The sequence below is a fragment of the Apodemus sylvaticus genome, chromosome 1 (assembly GCF_947179515.1).
Source record: "Apodemus sylvaticus chromosome 1, mApoSyl1.1, whole genome shotgun sequence".
NCBI lineage: Eukaryota > Metazoa > Chordata > Mammalia > Rodentia > Muridae > Apodemus > Apodemus sylvaticus.
This window is the reverse complement of record NC_067472.1, coordinates 181660591-181684519: the sequence shown is the minus strand read 5'-3', so window position 1 is coordinate 181684519 and position 23929 is coordinate 181660591. Positions and strand designations below refer to the sequence as shown.

At 54.1% G+C, this 23929-nt stretch overlaps 1 protein-coding gene across 2 annotated transcripts; it reads right to left on the bottom strand.

Moving 5' to 3' along the window:
• Positions 1-1135: 1135 nt before the first annotated feature.
• On the bottom strand, positions 1136-23021 carry Gramd1a (GRAM domain containing 1A). Of its 2 annotated transcripts, none has more exons than XM_052165766.1 (19): positions 22562-23021; positions 15241-15457; positions 15135-15155; positions 13943-14027; positions 13695-13798; positions 13505-13600; positions 12054-12134; positions 10742-10854; positions 10430-10580; positions 9822-10023; positions 9153-9296; positions 7322-7440; positions 7096-7238; positions 5921-6024; positions 5666-5839; positions 5500-5587; positions 4151-4258; positions 3914-4034; positions 1136-1600 (listed from the first exon to the last, which is right to left on the bottom strand). In XM_052165766.1, exons 1-19 carry the CDS (start codon positions 22567-22569, stop codon positions 1508-1510), a joined length of 2172 nt encoding a protein of 723 aa, XP_052021726.1. In that variant the 5' UTR covers positions 22570-23021; the 3' UTR covers positions 1136-1507. The 2 variants fall into 2 exon arrangements, with proteins under 2 accessions (XP_052021726.1, XP_052021716.1); XM_052165756.1 differs by lacking the exon at positions 22562-23021 and adding an exon at positions 20306-20406.
• Between the last annotated feature and the right edge of the window lie 908 nt (positions 23022-23929).

Here is a 23929-nt window from a genome sequence, read left to right as displayed (position 1 = left end):
TGATCACCCAGAATTTTGGCATGGTGCATACACACACACACACACACACATACACACACACACACAGGCAAAGCACTCATTCATACACACAAAGAATAAATAACAAATCTAAAACAAAACGTTAAATCTGGAGATGTAAGGGGGAGGGAAAATGCATAGATTATACCTCAACGGCGGCCTTGAGGGTGTTAAGATTTTGTCACAGAGCCTTTAATCCCAGCACTAAGGAGGCAGAGGCAGGCGGTTCTCTGATTTGAAGGCCAGCTTGGGAAGTGAGTTCTAGGATAGCCAGGACTACACAGAGAACCTGTCTTGAATTCCCACACACACCCCCCTCCCCAAAAGCGATTTCGTCCCACAATGAAATGTATAGCTTGGTTCCCACTTGATCCCTACATGAGTTTCATTTTTCCTTCCAATTCTGTGGTAAATAGTTTTGACTTACTCTGTGCCAAGCCTTGTCAGGAGCCACATAAATGCTGACCCTGGTGGTGCAGGCCGGACATTCCCAGCTCCTCATGGGGCTGAGGTGGGAGCAGGGTAAGGTCAAAGACCTACTAGGACCTTACTGGGTGAGTTTAAGGGCAGCAGGCCATTTAGTAAGACTCTATCTCACGACAGAAAGGAAATTAGAGATCTAATTGTTAAATCTGACTAAAGGCGACCCACACTCTGGGGAGGTAGAGGCAGGAGATCCCTGTGACGGCAAGGCCTGCCTGGTCAACACAGTGAGTTCCAGGACAGCAGGGCCTTCGTAGTGGAACCTCACTTAAAATAAATACACATAAAATTTTAAATTAAGAAATAAAACAAGATGTGAAGAGCCTGGGGGGTGAGTGGTACTCAGTGGTGCAGTGTTTGCCCAGCAAATGTGAAGGCCTTAGATTCAATCCCCGAAGGCCATGGGTATCGATTCTCTCAGGTATTGATGGCGGTTCTCAAGGTGACTCCCCCACGTTCTTGTGCTCCCACTAAGGAGCTGCTAGGCATGCAGGCCACTGGGGCAGCTGCTTTGGGCTTGCATAAGGCAGAGCTGGCCTCGGTGACAGGAACAGGACTCGCAGAACATGGATCATGGCGGCAGGGTGAGTGGGAAGCCCTCATCTGCTCCCAGGACCCCACAGGCACAGCCATAGCCATTTCCAACCCTTTATTGGGGTTGTTATTTCCAAATAAATATAATACATTAAACCCAGAGGGTCTCGTGCACCCCAAAAGGTGCCCCCCACAACCCCAGCTGGGCAAAATAAGTTAGTCAGAGGGGGGGAGCCTGCCAAAGACCAGGCCAGCTCCCTGGCAGAACAGGCAGAGGCAGCTGGACTCGCACACACAGACCTAAAGTGCTTCTTGGTTCTATGGTCCCCAGGTCTGTGTGGCTCTTGGCGGGGCCACTGTGAGGGGCAGGCAGGAACCTCCCGGCAGTATTCACACTGTGCCAGCAGTGGCTGCCAGGGTTCCATGTGTCCTTCTGTCCGTTTAGGGGGCGTGGCTTTTCGATCAGGAGTCCTCAGGGAAAACTGTCATCAGGCTGTGGCTGAGTGTCCAGGGGAGGATCCGCGACAGTAATTCCTTGATGTAGCTTCTCCAAGGAGAACTTCATCTGCCGGAAGAGGTGGGGGAGGTAGGATGAGCACTCTCCACGCTATTCTGCATGGTCATGCTGCCTCACCGCCTGGTAACGTCTCAAGGTGGGACTCAGGTGGTCTGGGTTCAAATCCGGACTCTGCTATTACTAACAGTGTAAGGGTAAATCCTTTCATTGGTATGGGCCTATTTCCTTGCCTGGATTACAAGTGATTAATATAATCACCTAATTAATAATAATACCCCAGCTTCATAGAATTACGTCAGAGATTTGAGGGATGCTAGCGCCTGATCCACAGTAACTACACCAGGGGACCTTGACTAAGTACCTAGCCTTGAACCAAAGGATGCCCCCCCCCCCCCATACCTCCTGCCTAAATCCAAAAAGGGACAAGATGTTACTACTTAAATCTGAACCCACAGGCTGGTGTGTCGCCTGGTCCCCACTAGATGGCACTATAGCAGAAGGCTGCTGCCCTTCAGGAAGCAGGGCCTCCCCGACTACTTAGGTTACTCCGGGAGGCCTGTGAGAATCAGAGCCCATCCCCTAGCAGCTTCCTGACCTGCGGTTCTCATGCTCCCAGGACCCCCACCAGGACGGTCAGCACATCAGGGTTAGCACACGTCAGGAGCCTAATAAACGTTTCCTCCTTTCCTGATCTGACTGTGAAATGTGTCCCACTCTGTTTACACGCCCTTGAACACTTAATCCTCAGCTGGTCTGGGGAGGTTGTAGGACGTACAGGGTGACTCTAGCGGGTGGACCCAGGCCATTAAAGATGAGGCTAGTTGATTACAGCCTGGCCTTTCTTCCGGTCTCTGTGCCATCTCCACTTTTGGACAGAGCCTTCCCAGTGACCCTCATGCACTACATCAATAAGCTATGATAGCCAAACTAAGCCTTCCCTCAGCTGCTGCTCAGCGTGGCCTCAGGAGGAAGATCAACCAGTTCACCTTCTTTGTGTCACAGAGAAAGCCATTAATTCACGGGGCTTCCTGCTGTGAGGCTGGCTGGAGGACTGGTCACTTCTGGCTGGTGGTAGGCCAGCTCTGTTATGCTAAGAGCTCTTGCTTTTATTAAAGAGCCACGCCCCAGCCCCTCCCTGGGGGATTCTAGGCAGGGGCTCTACCACTGAGCCACGCCCCCAGCCCCTCCCTGGGGGATTCTAGGCAGGGGCTCTACCACTGAGCCACGCCCCCAGCCCCTCACTGGGGGATTCTAGGCAGGGGCTCTACCACTGAGCCATGCCCCCAGCCCCTCCCTGGGGGATTCTAGGCAGGGGCTCTACCACTGAGCCACACCCCAGCCCCTCACTGGGGGATTCCAGGCAGGGTCCTACCACTGAGCCACGCCCCCAACCCCCTCACTGGGGGATTCTAGGCAGGGTCCTACCACTGAGCCACACCCCAGCCCCTCCCTGGGGGATTCTAGGTAGGGGTTCTACCACGGAGCCACGCCCTCCTGCCCACTAAACAGAATTTCCATAAATTCCTTCAGTTCAGACCAGATGCCCTAAGGGACCAGACAAAGTCGGAGTCTTTCCCTCAGTCTCCACCATATCATAGTCACCCACCCCAGTACCACACATTTTCCCCGGTCTTCCTCAGCTGCAGTCCTCTGGGGTCTAAGAGGAACACTATATGGTGACAGTGTATTTATTCAGCACCTACTATAAGCCCGGACGAGGCTCACCAACAGTAAGAACATTAAGTGTTTACAGTGTGCTTGGCATTACTCCACAGGCCAGTGCAGTCTCAGCTTATGAAAGATAGCATTACTCTCCACTGATCAGAAGATGCAGCCAGGGCCCAAAGGACAGCCACTTATGGAAGGTCACACGGCAGTCTGACCTTGAGTATCCCCTGAACTATACAGGATGACTTCATCAATCCCTTTTTTTTTTGGAGATGAGAACCAAATGCCCTTGGGAGAGTCACTGTCTTATTAGCCAACCTAACTAAGCCCAAGTCGGCAGACAGGAAGCCAAGCCTGGTACAGCCTGACTACTCGGCTTGGAGAAGGATGGACATGTGACTCCAGCAGCTAATGACAGAGAGGACTATCCTTTACATGTCCCCTTAAACCAGCCTGCTACTAGCAGAACAGGACGCGGGAATTCTTACTACAGCCAAATGGCTGGATCCAGCCATGCCTGAAGGCTGCTTTTCCAGGCTATGAGTGTTCCTTCTGCTCCACAGACCTCCCTAGCAAGCTAAGAGGTCAGTACCGGAACCAGCTTCCTCATTTTATGATGGAGAAAACTGAACCCCTTGAAAGAGAGGCATCCTGACCCAAGGCCCCAACAGCCCTGCGGTGGCTGCCGCGTACCTCATCCAGGAGTTCCACGGACGCGCGAAGGATCTGCCTCCACTTGTGCACCTCGACGCTGTGGAAGTGCTTCTGCAGAGCCAAGATCTCCGCCCACTCCGTAGCTGTCTGGGGGAACTTGCTGTGGAGATGAAGAATCTGAGTGAATGGTCCCTGCCATCTCAACTCGCTCAAGCCCTGCCCCAAACCCCGCCCCCAAACCCCGCCCCAAACCCTCCCCAAGCTCTCTCCGCTTACCCCTTGGCCAGTGCCAGGCTGTGCCAGGACTCGAAGGTATGGGCCGTTCTCTCCAGAGACCAGAGACGGTAGAAGAGGAGAGCGTTGAGGGCGATGAGAACGATGAGGCTGGGGACAGAGTCCGGAATCAAGATGGATGTCCCCTCCAGTGAGGCTTGGAGCTCTGCACCCGCCCCCAGCACACTAGCATAACCACACCTTAAAAGGTGCAGTGATTACCCACCCTTTTCAGAGGAAAAAGGCTCAGAGAGGGTGACGGATATGCCTAGGGTCACACAGCCCATAAGCAGAAATGAGAGGGTTCGCGCTCTGTCCTAGGTCATGCCTACATGCTTGCTGGCCACGCTAGGCCATCTTCCCTGGAAAAGCCAGGGACATTGAACAGGGAGAGAATGCTGCGGGGGCGTGGGGGGGATGAGCAGAGAGAGGATGCCCTACCTCACACAGATCCTGCGGAGGCAGTGAGGGGAAGACAGAGGTGTGAGAACTGCCCAGGGCAGCAGGGCTGGTACCCGGTCTTCCTCCACCCAGGGCATCTAGCTCTGAGCCTGAAGACCACGGGGCTCCCGGGTGATCTTGGGAAACTGAGGCCTCAAGAGTCTGAGCATGTGGCAGGGTCAGCTCTAAGCTGGTGTGTTTGTGTGTGGCGGGGGAGGGGTCTTACTTGCTTTTCCTTAGTGTCCTGCCCCTCCCATCCACGCTGGCCTCCAGATGCCTTGTGCCCCTGCCCAAGCCCTACGGAGGTCTCAGCTCAGCTGTCACCGGCTCTCCTGAATCTGGGATGGCTTCTCATCTTTGGCTGCCACTGTCTCCTACACCAGCTCAGCCCCTTCCCTGAGCAACTCCTCCTCCATTCCCATGAGACTCTTGCTTCTCCATCTCCATTCAGCCCAGGATGCCGGCAGAAAAAACAATGTATCCACAACCTGACTATGTTCTTTTTTTTTTTTTTGGATTTGGTTTTTTCGACACAGGGTTTCTCTGTGTAGCCCTGGCTGGCCTCGAACTCAGAAATCCACCTGCCTCTGCCTCCTAAGTGCTGGGATTACAGGTGCGTGCCACCGCCGCCAGGCTCTTGACTACTTTTGAGTAGCTAACTTCACATACTTTGTCTCTTCTTCCAGAAATTTCTTCCCTCTGATCTCCCTTGGGCCCCAGGGTAGCTGCTGTCCCAGCCAGAAAGACTTCTCTAAGACAAATTGAGCGGCACGTGGGAACTCTGCCGGACATATGCAATCCTTGCTCTGGGTTGAACCCACATCCCAACGAAAGCAGAGGCCCAGAGAGGCCAAGCACGTGATCCACACCACACAGCCAGGCTGCAAACCCATGCCAGTCTCCTTACTCACACAATGCTGATGAGAACCAGGACGCTGGGGATGCCTGCCCCGGGGCCCTGATCCACGGATGGTTCCGAGAAGCGAGAGCTGAGGGAACCTGGAAACAACAAGTTGGGGTGAGCCAGGAGCACCCCAGGGGCCATCTCCTCCAGCTGCCTGTCTCGAGGTAAGGCACCTGAGGTGTGCATGCTGGTCTGGGTGCCAGGGTCTGGGTCTGGGTGCTGAGGTCCGTCTCTGTGCCCCCTCCAGCTCAGGGGCCGCTTCCTCCTCCGCAGACCTGACAGTAGTCCACGGGCATCTTTCCCTCCTTCCTCCAGGGACAGCTTCTCTGCCTTGGCGAGTTCTCGATCTGAGGGGGCAAGAGATGGCTCGATGTCGGCACCCTGCTGGGCCACGGCCGCCCCTGCACCACCAGCCTTCAGTCCCCTACCCAGGTGGTGGAAATAATCTTCGATGCCACTCCATGAGTTCTTCTCAATGAGAGACTTCACGAGGCTCCACGGCTGCTTTCGGTAGCGGATCTCTGAGGATACACTAGGAGGGGACAAGAGAGGTCCTGGGTCAGGTTTGTAGGGGGATCCTATGAACCCCAAACTTCTAATTCAGAGAAAGGTCTTTGTCACCTCAAATCTAGGCCTTGGACTCTGGCTTAAATCACACTTTAGGGTCTACCTATAACTGTCTTCGGCTTGGGCTATACTAGGGATTGAAATTCCTACCTGCTGAGCGAGAGTTCTAGGGTTGAGCGCTACCCTCGGCCCCTCCCTGGTCGATTCGACACTAGTCATTTTTTTATCCTCTAACAGGCTCTTATTTGAACTCACTGCAGCCTTGAACCTAGGATCCCCTGGTCCCAGCCTCCTTACTGCTGACACTGTGGGCCCCACTCTTGACAAAACCTATCCAGAATCCAACTATTGTCCTTTTTGCCACTCCCAACTGGTCCCAGCCCCTACTTCTACACCTAGACAGCAGAGTGGGAGGGCTCCTCTTGGTCTCCCACTCCACCCCCATTTGTAGCCAGAAGAAGCCTGTCTGTGGAGTTCATTCAGGGTCCTCTGGGCTCAGACTGATTCCCTGGATGCACCTCACACCTACTTCTCTTTATTCCAGCTACTCCCATGCTCCTGCTTTTCTACTCCAGCTACTCCCATGCTCCTGCTTCTCTACTCCAGTTACTCCCATGCTCCTGCTTCTCTACTCCAATGTTCCCACTTCAGGGCCTTTGTACTGGCCACTCTGAATGGAAGCCCCTTCCTCTGGCTATTACAAAATATTCTTTTCTCAGATGGTCCACCCTTGATCACCATAGTATAAAATTCTGCTGTCTCACTCCAGCCTCCTGTGAATTTCTCAAAATCCAGGTGAGGTAGTGAACATTCTGCCATCATTTAATTCACTGGAATATCCCCAGTGAAGTTTAAAGTCCCTTACAGGGGAATTTTTGTCCCTGAGACCTAGAATATCTATGTTTAGCATGTGCTCAGATGCTCAACGAACAGCTGAGCACATCAACTATTCTATTCACAATGACCTCTTCCAATGCTGGGTGGAGGCAGCCCTGACCACTGAGGTGAGGTAGAGATAGGGCACACTCGGGATCACCGAAGCCGGGCCTTGTTCCGGGCCAGACCCAGGATACAGTATCGGTGGGCAGTGTAGAAGTAGTCCTGGTACGGGATGCCCTGGGTGAGCACCTCAGAGTCCACCACGCACCCGCCCGCCTGTGGGCCGCGCCGGAACAGCGTCTGCAGGGGACAGAAGGAGCAGCCGGGAGGTCAGGGCCGCTCCACTGGGCCAGCCCACCCACCAGCTGCCTCCCCAGGCCTACCTGTGTCTCCACCACAGAGGCGCTCTTGGGGCCTAGCTGGTTGCTAATGGGGATGGTGTAGGTTAGGACTCTGCGCTGGTGGCACTTGCTGTCACTGCTCCAAGGGCTCAAGGTCACATCTGGGAGGATAGGAAACCCAGTCTTTTTGGAGGGTCTCAATTCTCTGGGGACTTGTCCCCAACTGCGCCACCCTATTGCGTATCTCCACTGTGCCGCCCACCCCACTTTTAGTTTAGAAGACAACTTAGGCTACAGCGGTAATGACAGATGGGGAGTTTCTGATGCCTTCTGGGACCACCTCGGTCACCACCACAGCCTCAGCTTCCTTCCTGTGCCAGACTTGGTTTCTCCCAAGCACCAAATGAAGGAACTCCAACCTTTGTGACACCTTTCCCTGGAGGTCGCCTGAACCTTCACACATTCCAGGTGCCACACTGAACCCAGGACCTCCCCACACCCTCCTGTTGGGTCCCTCTTGCACCATCCTTCAGGTCCCTAGAAGTCCTAGGCCTTTCCATGCCTAATATGTTAGGTCTATTGTCCTGGGGAAGGTGGGAAGGCAGGTCCGTATGTACATGCCGTGAACATGCCTGTGTGTCTTCATGAGTACAGCTGCATGTATGTGTGTGCACATGGGAGTGTATATGTAGAGGCCGGAGAACAACCAGCGGTGAACCTCGTTCCTCTTCAGGTGCTGTCCACCTTGTCCCCCTGGGACAGAGTCTGTCAATGGCGTGATGCTCACCACAGGGACAGGTCCGCTGGCCAGGCCTATTCTGCTAGTCATGTGCTTAGAAGCATGCGCCACAATGCCCAGCTTTTAAAGAATTTCTAGATCTATTTTATTCTTAGTGTTCTTTTGTGTGTGTGTGTGTGTCTGTCTGTATGTGTATGTGTGGTGTGGTATATGTACAGCTATGTGTGTTGTGTCTGTTGGGTCTCTGTGTTTATCATGTGTCTGTGTGTCTTTGTGTGTATGCGTGTGTGTCTGTGTGTGCGTGTTGTGTGTCTATGCCATGTGTATCTGTGTCGGTGTGTGGGTGTGTCCGTGTGAGTTCAGTGCCTGTGGAAGCTTAAGATGTTGGATCCTCTTGGAGCTGGAGTCACAACTTTGAACAGACCCATACGGTGCTAGGAACAGAACTTGGGTCGTCTGCAAAGCTGTGCATGCCCTGAGCCTCTGAGCCATCTCTGTAGCCCGTGTAAAACGCTTTTACTGCGTTTGTTTATTTATTTATGGGGCGTTGGCATGTGTGCCAGGCACAAGTGTGTCAGAGGAAAACTTGGAGATGGTTCCCTCCTTCTTCTATGTGGGTTTGGGGTGAACACCACTACTCACTAAGTCACCTTGCCGGTTCAGTCCCCAATGTTTTATGTGGGTTCTGGTTATCAAACTGGGGTCCTCATGCTTGCACAGAAAACACCCCAGGGAGTGAGCCATCTCCCCAGGCCAGCTCCACCGTCTTCTAGTCTCCTGAAGACTATGTCTGCTCTATCCAGGAATAATACCTGCTTAACACCAAGTCAGTTGTATGCTCTCTGCCAGGGACATCCCGTGGCTGCCGAGTACTCTGGGGGTCTGAGAGAGCTGGCACTAGTGTGCATCGGTGAGATGTTAGCCCAGTTCCTGCTGGAGGCCCTTTCCAGGTAGCAACTCGTTCACCTCTCACGCTAACACAAGTACGGCAAGCGCACCCAGTGTTCGCAAGAACCAGGCACGGACAGGTTGAAAGCCCTCTCCAAGGCCACTGCTAGCTAGAGGCGGCATGAAGCCCGCTCCCGCCGCCGCCGGTGCCAGACGTAGGGTCCTCGGCTTCCTCTGCCCCCTGACCTGTGAACTTGCGCTGCTGCAGGAAGCCTTGCAGGAATGGAGAGTCTGAGAAGAGCATCTGCTGCAGCCGCTCAGCGCCCACGTGGAAGACGGAGTTGATGAGGAGCCGGCCAGAGAGGTCAGGCAGCAGGGCAGCCAGGTCCCCTGGGAGACAAAAGTGTCCTCGTTATGTGGGTACGTCTCTGGGTTCCTCTGGGACAAACGCTCCTCCTCACTCCCAGGCCTCCAGGGGGGAAGGGCAAGCTCATCTTCCTGAACAAGAGACACCGGAGAACCTGAAACAACACTCAACTTTCCTATACCATAAGGTGGGCGCATGCCCCAGGCCCCCTACAGGCAACCGGCATCATTGGTCACGTCAGACCAATCAGAGCCCCATCTGGGATGTCTGCGGGGTCGCTATGCCATACGCTGTTGGGAAGCCAGACCTAGGGCTCTGTCTCTGGGCTCACAAGAGTCAAGTCTACCTGAAAACCAGTACAGGGAGAACAAAAATAGCCCATTTCACAGCCTGCCTTTTCTGGCCACGTAACCATCAAGGCAAGAGGCTGTTTGCCCAGCATCCCTGACCATCTGCATGCTCTGCCCCGTGTGCCAACGCCTCCGCTCTCACTGGTGCTCCTGCTCAGATAGAAGTGAGGTGAGTGAGTGGGGGCTACCCCGCCTCACCTTCCTCCCCAGTGGACGAGGATGAGTTACTCGTGTCCGTCAACAGCTCCTCTCTGGACAGCAGATCCAAGGGACCCAGGGAGGACGTGGGCCCATCTGGTGGTGCCGGCTCGGTACTCAGAGCTTCTGCTACTGGGGTCACTGTCTGGCTGGAGGAGGCATCCAGCTGACTGTCTGTCTGCTCTTCTTTGTCCTCCTCGGCCTGCAGAGAAGGGCTCCATCCAGTCTTCCACACCTCAACCCCAGCCCAAGGGTTCCCACGGGTCAACTCTGTCCACAAGAGTTTGATAGACTAAAGTTTAGGTCTGGGCCAGAATGACCAGCCCTGAAGACATGATGTTTGACAGAGGTCTCAGGACCACCCAGTGATGAGGGCTTCTGTGGATGCTTGACCCACAAGCTTTGCTGCCCGTCGCTCTCCTGTCCATCTACCGTGCTCCCCTGCTGTCTCCTCTTTTTCTTATTCTGTTCTATTTGCCTGATTTACCTCTATTTTTCATCGTCTGTCTTCCTCCCTCTGCCAAGCCCCTCCCCCTCTACTAATCTTCTGCCCTCCCTTCTCCATTCCCAATCTTGCCGTCTTTCCCCATAAGCGCCCACTGGCTCACCCCATGGTCTGCATCACTGCTGGCTCGAGAGAGGTTTGGGGTGACCCGTCCACGCCTCGAGCCCACAGGGCTTGGCTCCTGGCTGCGGTCAGCCGCCCCCGACGGGCTGATGTCGCTGAGTGCGATCACGTCTCCCACCTCTTTGGGACTCCTGCAAGGGAAAGGAGGAAGGCGGCGATGGCTGGACCCTCCACTCCACAGTAACCTCACGTCTGTCAACAACTGGTCTCTCAACAGCAGATCCAAGGCACCCAGGAAGGTCCCTTGGAAATTCTCGACATCCCTTTGAGTCACGTTCCACCTCCAACTCACCCAAGACCATTCAGTTGCAAGGGGCAGACATAGTCTTCATCTTCACTGGTGAGGCCCAGCTCGGAACCATAGCACTGATGGACCAGGTGCCAAAGCTCTCGAGGACTCAGGGTCTAGGCATAAGGGATATGAGGTTGGCCTCTCGTTTCTACTGCCTAGTCCCAGCAGTTCCCCTAGCTTCCAGGAGAGGGCAGCATGGCTACACACTCTAGAGTCTACCCATCTCCACCTAGCTGCTATCCATCTCTAGCCCTCCTCTTTCTGCAGAGCCTAGGCCCTGGGCCCTGCAAGCCACACCTTAGAGCTCCTAAGTCCATAGTGCTCTGGCTAGGGAAGATTCCCACTTTTACTGAGAAGGATCTGGAAACTCCATAAGGAGAAGCCATGCGCTCAAGGTTACACAAATGATCCTCAGGGATTCAAAGCCAGCCAGATTCCAGAGGGTCCAAGCTCGTGCCTCCTGGGCTGTCTGGTCTCCATCCTCCTCAATATATCCTCAGCAGCCCTGGGTGTCCCACTGCCCACGACTGGCTGGGCCCCAGAGACCACGAAATAATAACAGCTATTATAACAGCCAGGGCAGTGGCCGCTGCTGGCATCCCTATAACTGCTGCGTAAGTGCTACCTCTTAGATTCTACAGCAACACTATCAGGACTTCAAGATGAAATGTGCCCAGTAGCCCATCCTAGGTCACCCCGCTGGGAGGTGACAGGGCCCAGAGCCCCGGCAATGCCTAATCCACTCAGCTTGAGATAAGCAACATCACTGAGCCCAGCTCACACCCAGTCCTGGGAGCTCCGAAGTCGAGATGGTCTCCCTTGCCACACACACACAACTGCCTGGTGATGGGAATGGGAATGGAACGGAAGGGCCCTCCTCTGTCCTCTTTGGGGATGCTGCCCCATCAGGCTCCTGAGAGGAGGGAGGTCTCTCTCAGTCTTACTTTTGAGGATGGCCAGTTTGGAGCAGCCCTGGGGGATGAGTGCACCAGAGAGGGCGAGGCACACAGCAGAGCAGGGATGGGAAAGGGTGTCTCAGGGGTGTCAGCAGTGTTGACGGATAGGTCAGCAATGACTGCACAGGGAGGCTTCCCTCAGCATCGGGGACCAGCCTGTACCAATCCCCTCCTCCTCCTTCAGGGACTCCGCTTCAATGCTAGGCATGGGAGCTCCTGGCCCACCCCTGGCAAGACCTTTGGAGAAGCCACAGATGCAGAAAGGCCTGGCGCCCATGGAGAAGAGTTGGGAGTTTCCTATGAGTCCCAGGTCCTCCCTAGTTAACCACATCCTCCTGTGCATCATTCACACCCACCTTTTCAAGCAGCGCGTTCTGCCAGAGACGGAAGATGAGGAGGAAGCAGCGGTCTCGGGCCCCGAAGGAAGTGAAGAAATGCTGAAAAGAGAGGGGCATGAGGAGGGCTAGAGAGATGGCTCAGTGGTTAAGAGCACTGGCTGCTCTTCCAAAGGTCCCGAGTTCAAATCCCAGCAACCACATGGTGGCTCACAACCATCCGTAATGGGATCTGATGTGTCCGAAGACAGCTACAGTGTATTCGTCTACATAAAATACATCTTTCAAAAAAAGGGTGGGGCGTGAGGAGACAAGAGAGGCAGGATGGGGCAGGGTCACCCCGTGGTCATCACCATGGGGAGGAGCCTCCTGGAGGTGGTGGGAGAGAGAACCTTCCCCACGCCAGAGGCAGAAGCAATGCACAGTGCCTTTCTCAGCCCTCTGTGCTGTGAGGGATGGCTAACTCTTTCAGCTCTGGGCTGACAAAACACAAAGGGGATTCTGCTGTTGGGTCGTTCCCTGGCCCTTCCTGTTTCCTGTTAGGACCCCAGAGTGACACGGCTATCTCTCAACCAAGCAGAGATGAGGCAATAAATGGGGACAAATGCTTGGTATCGTTCTTGCTGGCCCAGTGCTAGGGCAGTGGCGCCAAGATTTGGAGTTCGAGGTCAGCCTGAGCTACACAGCCAGACCCAGTCTCAAAAACAAACAAACAAACAAACAAACAAACAAACAAACAAAGGTCGAGGGGCTGGAGAGATCACTCAGTGCTTAAGAGTTCCTGCTGTTCTCGCAGAGGACCCAGCGCAGGTTTCCAGCACCCACCTCAGGGAGCTTACAACCACCTCTAACTCCAGTTCTAGGGGGTCTGACACCCTCTTTTGGCCTTCATGGGCACTGCAGGCATGTGGCACACATATACGCAAGATAAACAGCCATACAAGTAAAAGAAAAATAAATAAATATTTAAAACAAACAAGCCAGCCTTTAATCCCAGCACTCAGGAGTCAGGGGCAGGCAGATCTCTGTGAGCTCAAGGTCACCCCGAACCATGCAGTGGGTTCCAGGACAGCAAGAGCTGCTAACACACCCTGTCCCCAAAACAAGAGCAAACAAAGAAGATCTAGGGAGATGGCTCAGTGGTGGGGTGTTTTTCTGGAAGATATAAAGCCCTGGGTTCCTATCTCATCTTTGGCTGGGGGTGGAGGTGGCAGCATCCCAACTGCTGGGTCCATGGGAAATTTTAGGATCAATGCACTGCAGGGCATCTACGTGAGGGGGCACTGCAGAGGAGAATACTGTAGGGGCCCCAGCCAAAATGAGTGGAGCTGGACCACTGAGGGGGGCCGAGACAATAAACGGGCCAAGGTCAACACACAGGGAGATCAGCTCTGATGGGCGTGTCTGGGTGAGTTGGGGGAGTCTCTGCTGTGATCCTGGTGTGTGGCCCCCAACATCGGTCCATCACCCACCTTCTCGCTCTCCGTACAGATCTGAATGGCATTGGGGATGAGCTTGGCGGTCTTTTCCTTCTTCAGACACGTCACTTCCTTCAATTGGATGGAAATCTTAAAGACAGAGAACAGGGCAGTGAGAACGAGCCCGAAGTCCTGCTGGCCCGGAGGCGCCTCTGTCTCCACCTCCACCTGCCGTTCGACTCACTGTGGTCTCCCAGCGGAAGATGTTGCTGTAGAAACAGATCCAGTTCTCAGAGAGGTAGAGGCGGCCCTGGAGGAGGATCTCCCGCTGCAGGGCGCAGGAGTAATCTGAGAGTGGCCGGAGGGAGAGACAGGGAGACACGTGAGTCACGTGCTCTGGCCCGGCAGCCCACAAGCCAACAGGGAGGCAGGAGAGAGGCCAGAGGCTCTCAGCTCAGGCCAGAAACTGAGGCTGGGGGCTGGTAGACTCACCCACGATGAGGCGTTCTGCTTCAGGAAGTTTGCTGAACAGTTTCCGGAAGTCCTCGTTGCGTTGTTTGTATGTGGGACACAGCATCTGTGGTGAGGTTTGGGGCATGGGGACGTCAGTGAAGATTCTGAGCCCCTATTTGTTTCCCCCAAACTTCCTATCCCTCTCAGTCTTCTTGGCCCTTGGGGATTTTTTTTTTGCTCACAACACACATCACCATAAGAATACCTGACAGTTACTGACTTTTAAAACGTTACAATGTGTATGAGTGTCTTTCTTATATGTATATGGGTGAGAGTGTCCAGTGCAGGTGGAGGCCAGAACTGGCATCTGGTCCCCTAGGACTGGAGTTGTGAATGGTCACATGGGCACTGGGAATCAGTGCCTGAGTCCTTTGCGAAAGCAGCCAGTACTCTGAACTGCTGAGCCATCTCTCTGTTATGCTGACTTCATATAAGAGCCAGGCCCTGTGCAAGGCACCACCACCAGCATCTCTAAATCTTACCTGCTCTTCCTTTTGGCCTCCCAAGGTTAGGCTAATCTCTCTCTCTCTCTCTCTCTCTCTCTCTCTCTCTCTCTCTCTCTCTCTCTCTCTCTCTCTCTCTCTCTGTTTTTCGAGACAGGGTTTCTCTATGCAGCCCTGGCTGTCCTTGAACTCACTCTGTAGACCAGGCTGGCCTTGAACTCAGAAATCCGCCTGCCTCTGCCTCCCAAGTGCTGGGATTAAAGGCGTGCGCCGCCGCCCGCTGCCGCCACCACCACCACCACCAGGCTAGGCTAATGTTTCTCAAGTGGAAAAGACCCACCCAGGCCATAGAGGCCATAAATAGCAGCAACAGGTCCTGGCTGTTCAATAGAAGCGTTAAAGCATTTTGTTTTTCTTTCCTTTTTTTAAAAGATTTCTTTATTATTATATCTAAGTTCACTGTAGCTGTCTTCAGACGCACCAGAAGAGGGCGTCAGTTTTCATTATGAATGGTTGTGAGCCACCATGTGGTTGCTGGGATTTGAACTCAGGACCTTCGGGATAGCAGTCAGTGCTCTTAACCACTGAGCCATCCCTCCAGGCACCTGATGCGTTGTTCTTTACTTATCGCCCCCTCCTTAACTGCTCTCTCTGGTCTGGTGCTCCCGGCAGGCAGACAGCTCCCCTCCCATACTGTTATCAAGCCCCACGTGCAGAGAGATACTCACACTGTACCAGCTCTGCATCTTCTGCAAGAGAAAGAAATGAGTCAGGAGGAGCCCTGTGTTCTCTGCCCTCGCCACCCTCTCCCGGCCCACCTGAGCTCACACCCACCTTACTGTTGCGGATGAAGTTCCGGCCGCCCAGGCTCTGAGTGCTGAGTGTCCCGGACACGCCGCTCTTCTCGGAGGAGCTGTCAGACCCCTTCTCCACCATGGTGCCTGGTTCTGGCTCCGGAGCCGGAGGGGGCCGGATTGGGGGCAAGAGCTGAAGCCGCTTCCGAAGGGACGGGGAGCTGCTGGGCGAGCTCCGGCCAGAGTGGGGCGTGGTGCTGGAGAGGGAGGGAGAAGGGAAGGGGGCGGGGTTAGGGGCTGGGATAAGCCCGAAGGTGCATCCATCGTCCAGTGGCCCCATCTGTCCACCCATTCATCCATCCAACTCTCTACCTGCCCATTCATGCATCTGCCAACCTAGCCATCCAGCTACTTATCAGTTTATCTATCCATCCATCTGTCTGTCCGTCCATCCATCCATCCATCTGCCACCTGTATACCCATCTACCAGTCCATCCATCCTTCCATCTGTCCATCCAACTATCTGTTTATCCGTTTGCCAACCTAGCCAACCACCAGCCTATCAGTTCATCTATCCATCTGTCCGTCGATCCATCCTTCTATCCACATACCCACCCACCCAATCACCTCCTTTCTGTCTCTCTAACCCTAGAGCAGGTCCGAATATCCCTCTGCCTTTACTGCTCCATTATAGCCCAGGGAATGATGACTCCACTTAAGTCATCATTATGTGGGATTAAAGAAATCAAACTGACTGGGTAGTGGTGGCACATGCCTTTAAAATCCCAGGACTTGGGAGGCAGAGGCAGATGGATTTCTGAGTTGGAGGCCAGCCTGGTTCCAGGACAGCCTGGGGTACATAGAGAAACCCTGTCTCCAAAACAAAACAAAACACCAAAATAAAATAAATAAATAAATAATAAAACTGTGACGTCTCCAACACAGTCAGGCACACAGTGAGCCCTCAATGACATGACTACAAGTGGGGGTCAGAGGACAACTTCTGGAAGCCAATTCTTTCCTTCCACCAGGTCATCAGGATTCTATGAACTGAACTCGGGCCATCAGGATTCTATGGCAAATGCTTTTACCCATGCCCAACACCCGATTTTTAAAAACACAATCTTACCAATTTACTCATGAAGCAAACCTTTATTGACATGCAACACTCAAAATGCAAACCCAAGTACCCCCTCTTTTTTAAAGTATTAAAACATTTTTAAAAAGTGTTATTTGATTTATTTGTATGTGTGTGTTGTGCATGCACTGTTTATGAGCACTACAGATGTGCAGTGCTGCTGTAGACCAACAGAGGGCGCCATAGGCCCTGGAGCGGGAGTTATAGGCAGTTATGAGTCACCCTATGGGCACAGGGAACTGAACCCAGGCTCTCTTGCCCCAGGGATGCCAGGTCTCCAGCTCCAAAGCACCTTTCTTAATGTCCTTCCTTTTCTCATCTCTAATCTGTCTGCAACACCGCCTCCCCCTAACACCACCTCTAAAATCCACTTCCATCTTTCTTTTCGTTACTGTCTCTTCATCCCATCTTCCATCCCTTTCCACACAGACGGCACACAGACTTTCTTCTAGTTCTCTACTGCTATCTCTGCCTCAGTCTCTTCTCAGCCCAGGACGCTGGTGACCAGCTAGCTGAGTGAGATCAAGGTTCTCTAAGCCCTACCTTGGCTGTCCCTTTCTCCAGATGAAAACAAGTCTTGACTTCCATTTGACCAGGTCTCATTATTTCCCGGGCCTCATGCCCCTCTCCTGTCCCAGTATTCCAGCCTCCTCTTGTTCTTTAAGCTCCCCAGGATCACACCCTGCATCTGTGGGTGCCTCCATCTGAAAAGCCCACCCACAGTTTCAGCATCTACCTCACTCCTCCAAGGTCCCTCAGCCTGAAAGAGCTCCCCCCCTCCCCCCTCCCGACTCACCCACACTATCTCAGCTCACCCTGTTCATTTGTTTACACAGTTTCTTTATTGCCTGCCCTAAACTGTGAACTGGAGGACGTCTTGGTTGCTGTCTGTATCCCTAGCACGAGAACTAGAGACAGGACTCGTAATTAATGCTTATAAATACTGTGAGACCGAATAAACAGCCCTGATCTGGCTGTGCCCAGTACTAACAGAGACCTGAAGTAGGGCTTGGTTCTGAGGAGTTAACATCCTGCCAGAGGCGACGACGTTAAGCAAACAGAACATTCTGGTTACTGTGCAAACACCAACTGCCATCAGGGCGGTGGGGGTGATTAGCGGGGACTTTAAAGGGACACGGTTGTTGACTTCTTATCGGGATTCTGTCAAGCACTCCTAGTGATTGATTTTTATCGCCGCTCAAAAACAATGTGTGCTTGGACGCAGGACTGTCCAGCTTCACGGTGGAAACCTGGAAACCGAGGCTCTAAGCGAGAGGAACCGGCAGAGGGGGGCGCACTGGCTGCTGGGAAGGATTCTAACTCCAGGGACACAGATCTATTTGAGTACAAGTGGTATCTCCTCTTTCGGGAGCTTTTTCAGGAATTGGTCCTCTCTACCACGTGGACTCCGGGAACACAACATGGGTGGTTGGCAAGCCTCTTCACCCTCTAGACCATCACCTCTGCTCCCCCAGGAAGTTCCTTCAAATATGTTTCTCCTGTCTAATCTTCAGTTCATGCCGGTCTCCCTGGCCACACTGCCCTTGATCTTCTTTGACCTGCAATTTTTTGAACCTAGAACATGGTATATGTTCAGTGGACATTTTACCACCTAGCCACGCCCCCAGCCCCTCACTGGGGGATTCTAGGCAGGGGCTCTACCATTGAGCCATGCCCTTAGCCCCCCACTGGGGGAATCTAGGGAGGGGCTCTACCACTGAGCCACGCCCCAAGCCCCCTCACTAGGGGATTCTAGGGAGGGGCTCTACCTCTGAGACACGCCCCCAACCCCTCACTAGGGGATTCTAGGCCGCTGTTCTACCACAGAGCCACTCCCCAGTTCCCCTTTTACTTTTTATTTTGAAGCAGGGTCTCTCAATAAACTGTACAGATTGGCTCTGAACTCACTCAATGGTCTAGACTGGGACTGAACTTTTGGTTGTCCTGCCTCGGCATTCTGAGGTGTAAGAGGTCTGTGCCGTCCGGCTGGTGTTGCTTCTGTAATCACACTAAGAAGTCACTAAAGAGTCACCTACAGGCTGCACTACCATGCCTGGCCCTTGCAAATATTGCACAACACTTCAAGACTCGAATGGACCTCTCTGTGTTCTGCGGGCTCCTATACCTTACTGGGGCAGCAGTCTGTGACAGCTCTACCGGCTTCTGGGGACACACCTGAGTTCTTGCTCTGCCGCAGCTCTGCTCTGATGGGGTGCGAGAGAGGCATTCACATGAGTCTTATAAAGTAAAGTCATTTTATAAATGATATGAATAAATAAAAGGACATAAACGGTGGCCTGGGCCGCTACGGCTCCCCTTGTGCCAGCCCAGCGCCGTGGTCACCGTTGCTCTGGTGTTGGAACTCAGTCCCAGCTTACAGCTGGAGAAAGAGCTATTCCCACATTGAGCAGGCCAGAGACTTCCTGGTCGGCAGGGTGGGCAGGCTTTCTCACCCTCCGTACCCCAGGAAAGCCCTTGAAGGGAACTCCCTCTTCTCCCACCCTAAACCCCGCCCCCTTCCTACCCGCCCCCCAACCCGCCATGTTCGACAGACCGATCTCCAAGTTCTATTTGAAGTCACACAGCCCTCTGTCGATCCCCCTCACCTTCTCTGACCTCAGAGGGTCTGCCAGAGACACACTGTTTCCCCTGGCTCTCCATCTTGTTCCCCTTCGCCTAGCAGGCACCCATGAGTAGGCGCACACCACCGTGGCCAGAGCAAAGTGATCGTCAGCTTGCTTGCTCCCTCCCGGAGCCTGGATTCAAGCACCCCTTGGACTCAAAGGACCTAAAGGCTTGCAGCCTCAGAGCCGCGGGGTGGCGTCTACACTGTCCCTAGCCTTGCTTCCACCTGGCTTTCCTATCTCCTTGGGCTGCGTGAAGAAGAAATGATATGTAAAGGGACGAAGAAGCAGTGCGTGACAGCTTCTCCTTGGCACAGCTGCAGAAATAAAATGACAGCAATGTCACCAATCTTCCTGAAACTGTCCAAGAAGCTATACTGACCCTGGAGGGACCTCAGCTGGTGCCTTAGGCTGTCCGATCACCGTCTAAACACACGCAGGCAGGGCACAGTGGGGACACTCTCTGCAGCAGGTCCCAACTATCTGACTGCACTAAGCAGGGAGCCAGATCACCACAAAACACAACAAAACAAACAAAACGACAGGAATTAAAGTGATGGCTGCTGACTTGTGCCTTTGCTGTAAAGTTCAGCACAGCCCCCCAGAACGCTACCCACCGGTTAGGAACCTGTTTGAAATGCAGATTCTAGCCAGAGGCAGTGAGACACTCAGCATTCTAGTGCTGAGGCAGGAGGATCATAGAGTTTGAGATCAGCATAGGCTGTATAGCAAGATTCTGTCTTAAGGACTCCAGAGTTGGGGATGTGTAGTTAAAGGGCCTTGAACCCAGTGGCTAGGGCCTGGGGCATGGCTCGTCAGTAGACTGTCTAGATGTTACCAGTGAGGAGCTGAGCATGGGAGGCAGTAGAATCTACCCACCAGAAGTTGGAGGATATGCCTTGCGTGTACAAAGCCCTGGATCCCATCACCAGGACGGCCACAAAACAGAAGAGAAACAAAACTCAAATATGAACCCCCACCCGCATCAGAAACCTCAACTTGCAATTTGATGCACACTGAATTCTGACAGAGTAATTAAAAGCAGAGAGGGTTTCTTAAGTGAGGCAGACTGACTACCAAGGGCTTAGCTGGGCAAGGCTCACTGAGGCCAAGGGCTGGGGACAAAGAACAGAGCTGGCAAAGTGTGGGGGAGACAGTGCTGGGCTCCCTCAGAACAGCAAATTTCGGGGCCAGGAAGGAGGCTGGCAGGTCTGAGAATAGCGAGCGGCCAGCGGAACCGAGGACGCGTGGGCTCTCAGGGAGATCTGAAGTCCCTGGGCCACCTTGTGTGTCCCTAGAGAGAAGATGGCCGACCATGGGGGTCCCTGTGGGTCTCCTCTCACCTCTGGGCTAAAACTCCGGCCTGGCCTATTCTGAAGCCGCAGGTCCACTTGAGCGCAGGCAGGAGGCACAGACAAGCTAAGTTCATTCCATTTGCTCTTGGATGAGACAAAGAGGAAGTTCTCAAAGGGCCGGTAGCAGAGCCCTAGGGTGGCCCACGCCAGCCAGCCAGCCAGCCAGCCAGCCAGCCAGCCAGCCAGCCTGCCTGCCAGTCCTGGGAGGGGTCAGAGTGGCGAGAGGAGGACCGTTAAGGGGCGGAGACTCGGAGGAGAATGGCGTTTTCAACTGTGCAGACAGAGGCTCTGGCTTCCTGGGCGTCAAACTCTGGCCTCAGCACAGAGGGACAAGAGCACACACAGGTGTGTGGGAAAGGGAGAGCTGGCTGAGGATGCAGAGGGTCACCGACGAACTTGCCTGTAGGCGAACGAAGTCTCTCCCACCTGTCTGCCTTCCACACTTACAGAAGTGTCACAAGCATAAACAAGCACAGCATTGTAAGTATGCCAAATTCACATGTAAATGCCAGGAATGTTTTACACACCACACACACACACACACACACACACACACACACATGCCACAAATATGCTATAGTCACACAGCAACCCTGAATCAATTCCAAATTCAGAGAAACACAGTAAGTCCACTATAAATCAGCTTCACATATACAACCACGGTAAAGTTTTACAGAGACACAGAAGACCAAAACAAACAGGAAAACCCACACCAACACTACTCAGACATCACCTAGTCACAGGACCCAGTGACCCACACATGCATTCCTATGGGAAGGTAAGTCATCATATCAAGCTACACATCCTGACGTTCCCTCTAACTGCAGGGTGTTCGCCAGGCAGAGAAAACAAAGCAAAAGCCAGTTCTCAAGGGTCTAGGAACGGAATTATCAGCTGTCACGGTGACAGAGAACCCAGACATTCCCCTAGACAAGGGGGACGTGGGAATAATCCTGTACCAGATATTGAAGGGTCAGTATGAGGACCGGGCAGGCTTTACAAAGTAGTTAAGGTTATACCCAACATCCCAGGAGGGAGGGTCCTCAGACGAGAAAACCACAAGGGGTCTCTGTCTCTTTCAACAGACAAAGCCACAAAGGGTCTGGGAGACACAGACCATCTCCCACACACCCAAGGCATGCAACAATGCCACATTTGGATACACTGGAACTTTCCCACTGATGGAAGCAGAGGTGAATGAGCCACCCACAGGGCCCAGGGACACAACACTGTCACAGAGAGACAGACACATGCGATTTCTACTTGTTCGCTGAAGCAAAAGACGCTCAAATGTGGATGACAAGCAGCCAGCAGCCGAGCCCCAACCACACACACACATATTAAAAATCACATCGAGAGCTCACATACTAAAAATCACAACGAGAGCTCACGGTGGTAACTCACAGATGTAATTCATGGTAGATTATAGGCACAGCCAGCCAAGAGACCGAAGCGGAATGCTGTACAAGTCACAACGAAGCAGAAGCTCAGAATGTGTGATTTGCACATGGTGCCACAAAGAAAATGAGATATGCCTCACACACAACCACAGTGTGTCCAAGAGCCCCAGATGCACTCGACCTGGTTGGTAGCCATCACACTGAAGATGATGGATAACACACAACACACAGACATTGCCCCAACATTGTTGCCACACAACATTGCCCCAAAGGATCCCAGCTGTTACACACACACACACACACACACACACACACACACACACCACGCTGAGCCCAGACACTTCTAGAACATAATCACAAACGGAAACCCGCAGGTGCGGGGGACGTGTGTGTGTGTGTGGGGGGGGGGGGGCAGAACACACACGACCCTCCATCCCGCCGAGATCTCAGGCTCAAAGACGCTCCTTCTCCCCAGCTCCCACGACAAATGGGGACCAGCGACCAGAGGAGCTGCGGGGCCTGCCCAGTACTGGGGATGGGGGTGGGGGATGGAGCTGCTCGGGGTCCTTTCATCAGGGTGCCGGGTCAGGGCTCCTGAAGGGGGACGATCCAGGCCTAAGGGAGCTCCCTGCTGCCTGTATGCGTCCCAAACCGGCAGTGACGCCCCAAGCTTGGGTCTCGCCGCCAGGCTGCAATCCCTCACGCACCCGAGACACGTGTACCCCCTTCCGGTGTCCATCGGGGTCGCTCCTACATGCACCAGCTTGGGAACCCCACTCCGGCCCCCTGCCCCAGCCTGATCTCACCGCCGTCCCCGCTCCCCACCCCGAGGCCCGGTGCTTACTCGAACATGGATGCGGCGCCCCGGCTGCAGGGCAGGACCCGGCCGGCTGCGCTGAGATGGGCCTCCCGGGCCTCGCCTGCCTCGGCCACCACCTCCACCGGACCCTGCCACCCGCACAAAAGGCCGGAGCCGCCGGAGGCCGCCTCGGCGTCAGCGACACCCCCTTCCTGCTCCCGCCCCTCGCGTCACGGCGCCGCCCCCGCCGGGAGGGGGACCTGGACGCGAGCGCGGGCCTAGGCCTAGATGGCTGGGGAAGAGTCCGGCTGGGAGACTTGGCCCCACCGATGGACAGAAGAAAATTTTTCTTTAAAATGAGCAGCCTGGGAGGGGCGTGATAGCGCACGTCTCACATCCCAGAGGTGGAGGCAGGAGGATTGCCATGAATTAGAGGCGAGCTTGGGCCAGACTGGAATGCAGAGTGAGAATTTGTCTTCAAAACAAAAAAGCAAACACCCTGGGCTTCTCCCCTAGGACCCAGAAGAGTCTCTGAGAAGTGGGGTGGAGGTGGGTGACAGGCTGATGCTGGGAAGAACTGGCCTGGGGCGGAAGTCTGGGGGGGGGGGACCGCAGCTGGGGGTGTGTGGAAAGCCTCTTCCCGCTCTCCCCACCCAGCCTCTGAGCCTCAGTTCCTGACTTAGAAGCGTTCCCTTTTCTGCGCGTGCCAGACCTAATCGTGCCGACCACGTCAGACTCCAGCCCACCCGGCTCCTAGCAGTGCTGTGTGAGCTTGGGCAAGTCCCTCCCGCCTGGGGAGCCCCCTGTTCCCAGGCAAGGGGTTTCCCCTAGAGCAGCACAGGGGCAGGGCTCATCAGCTCTTTTGATACTGGGAAGCCTGCCGAGCCTCAGGACGGGAAATGACCATACATTGCAGTGTAGGACGAGTTCTCTGGCCAGCCAGCCAGCCCTGCACCCACCTCTGCAAGCCTGGCGCAGTTGTCCTTGCTGGAGAACACGATGTGAACCTCTAGCTTTGGGACCCAGCCCAGGGATTTCTCCCCACCCCTCTCCAGCCTTCAGCCTCTTGTCCAGCCACAGGAGACCCAGTTCCACTTTGTTCCGTTTCCATTCAGACCCGACTCTGTTACCACTTAGAGCCAGAGAGCCTGTGAATCGCCAAGTCCGGCCAGAGGCCTCTTAGCTTCAAACCCTACCCTGGCTCCACCTCATTCCTTGTTAAAAAAAAAAAAGTGCTCACCTAGGTTGGCTCCTTTCACCTGTCTACTGATTGGCTACTCCTTAGTCTCCTGGTTGCTTATTCCAGGTGTCAGCCTCCCCTCCCCCAGCTCACCCCACCTGCCTGCGGCCTCAGGACCTTTGCACTGCTTTTCTTTCCACAGGAGGAAGCTCACTCTTCTTGCATGGCTGACT

Excerpts from the sequence above, each read along its gene's own strand:
- Gramd1a (XM_052165756.1), bottom strand. The coding sequence starts at position 20,391 with ATGAACTTAGCTTGTCTGTGCCTCCTGCCTGCGCTCAAGTGGACCTGC. Across the intron at positions 10,581-10,741 it reads TTGCAACTGAATGGTCTTGG|GAGTCCCAAAGAGGTGGGAG; the intron begins GTGAGTTGGAGG and ends TTTCCCTTGCAG. Across the intron at positions 7,441-9,152 it reads GCAGCAGCGCAAGTTCACAG|ATGTGACCTTGAGCCCTTGG; the intron begins GTCAGGGGGCAG and ends CTATCCTCCCAG.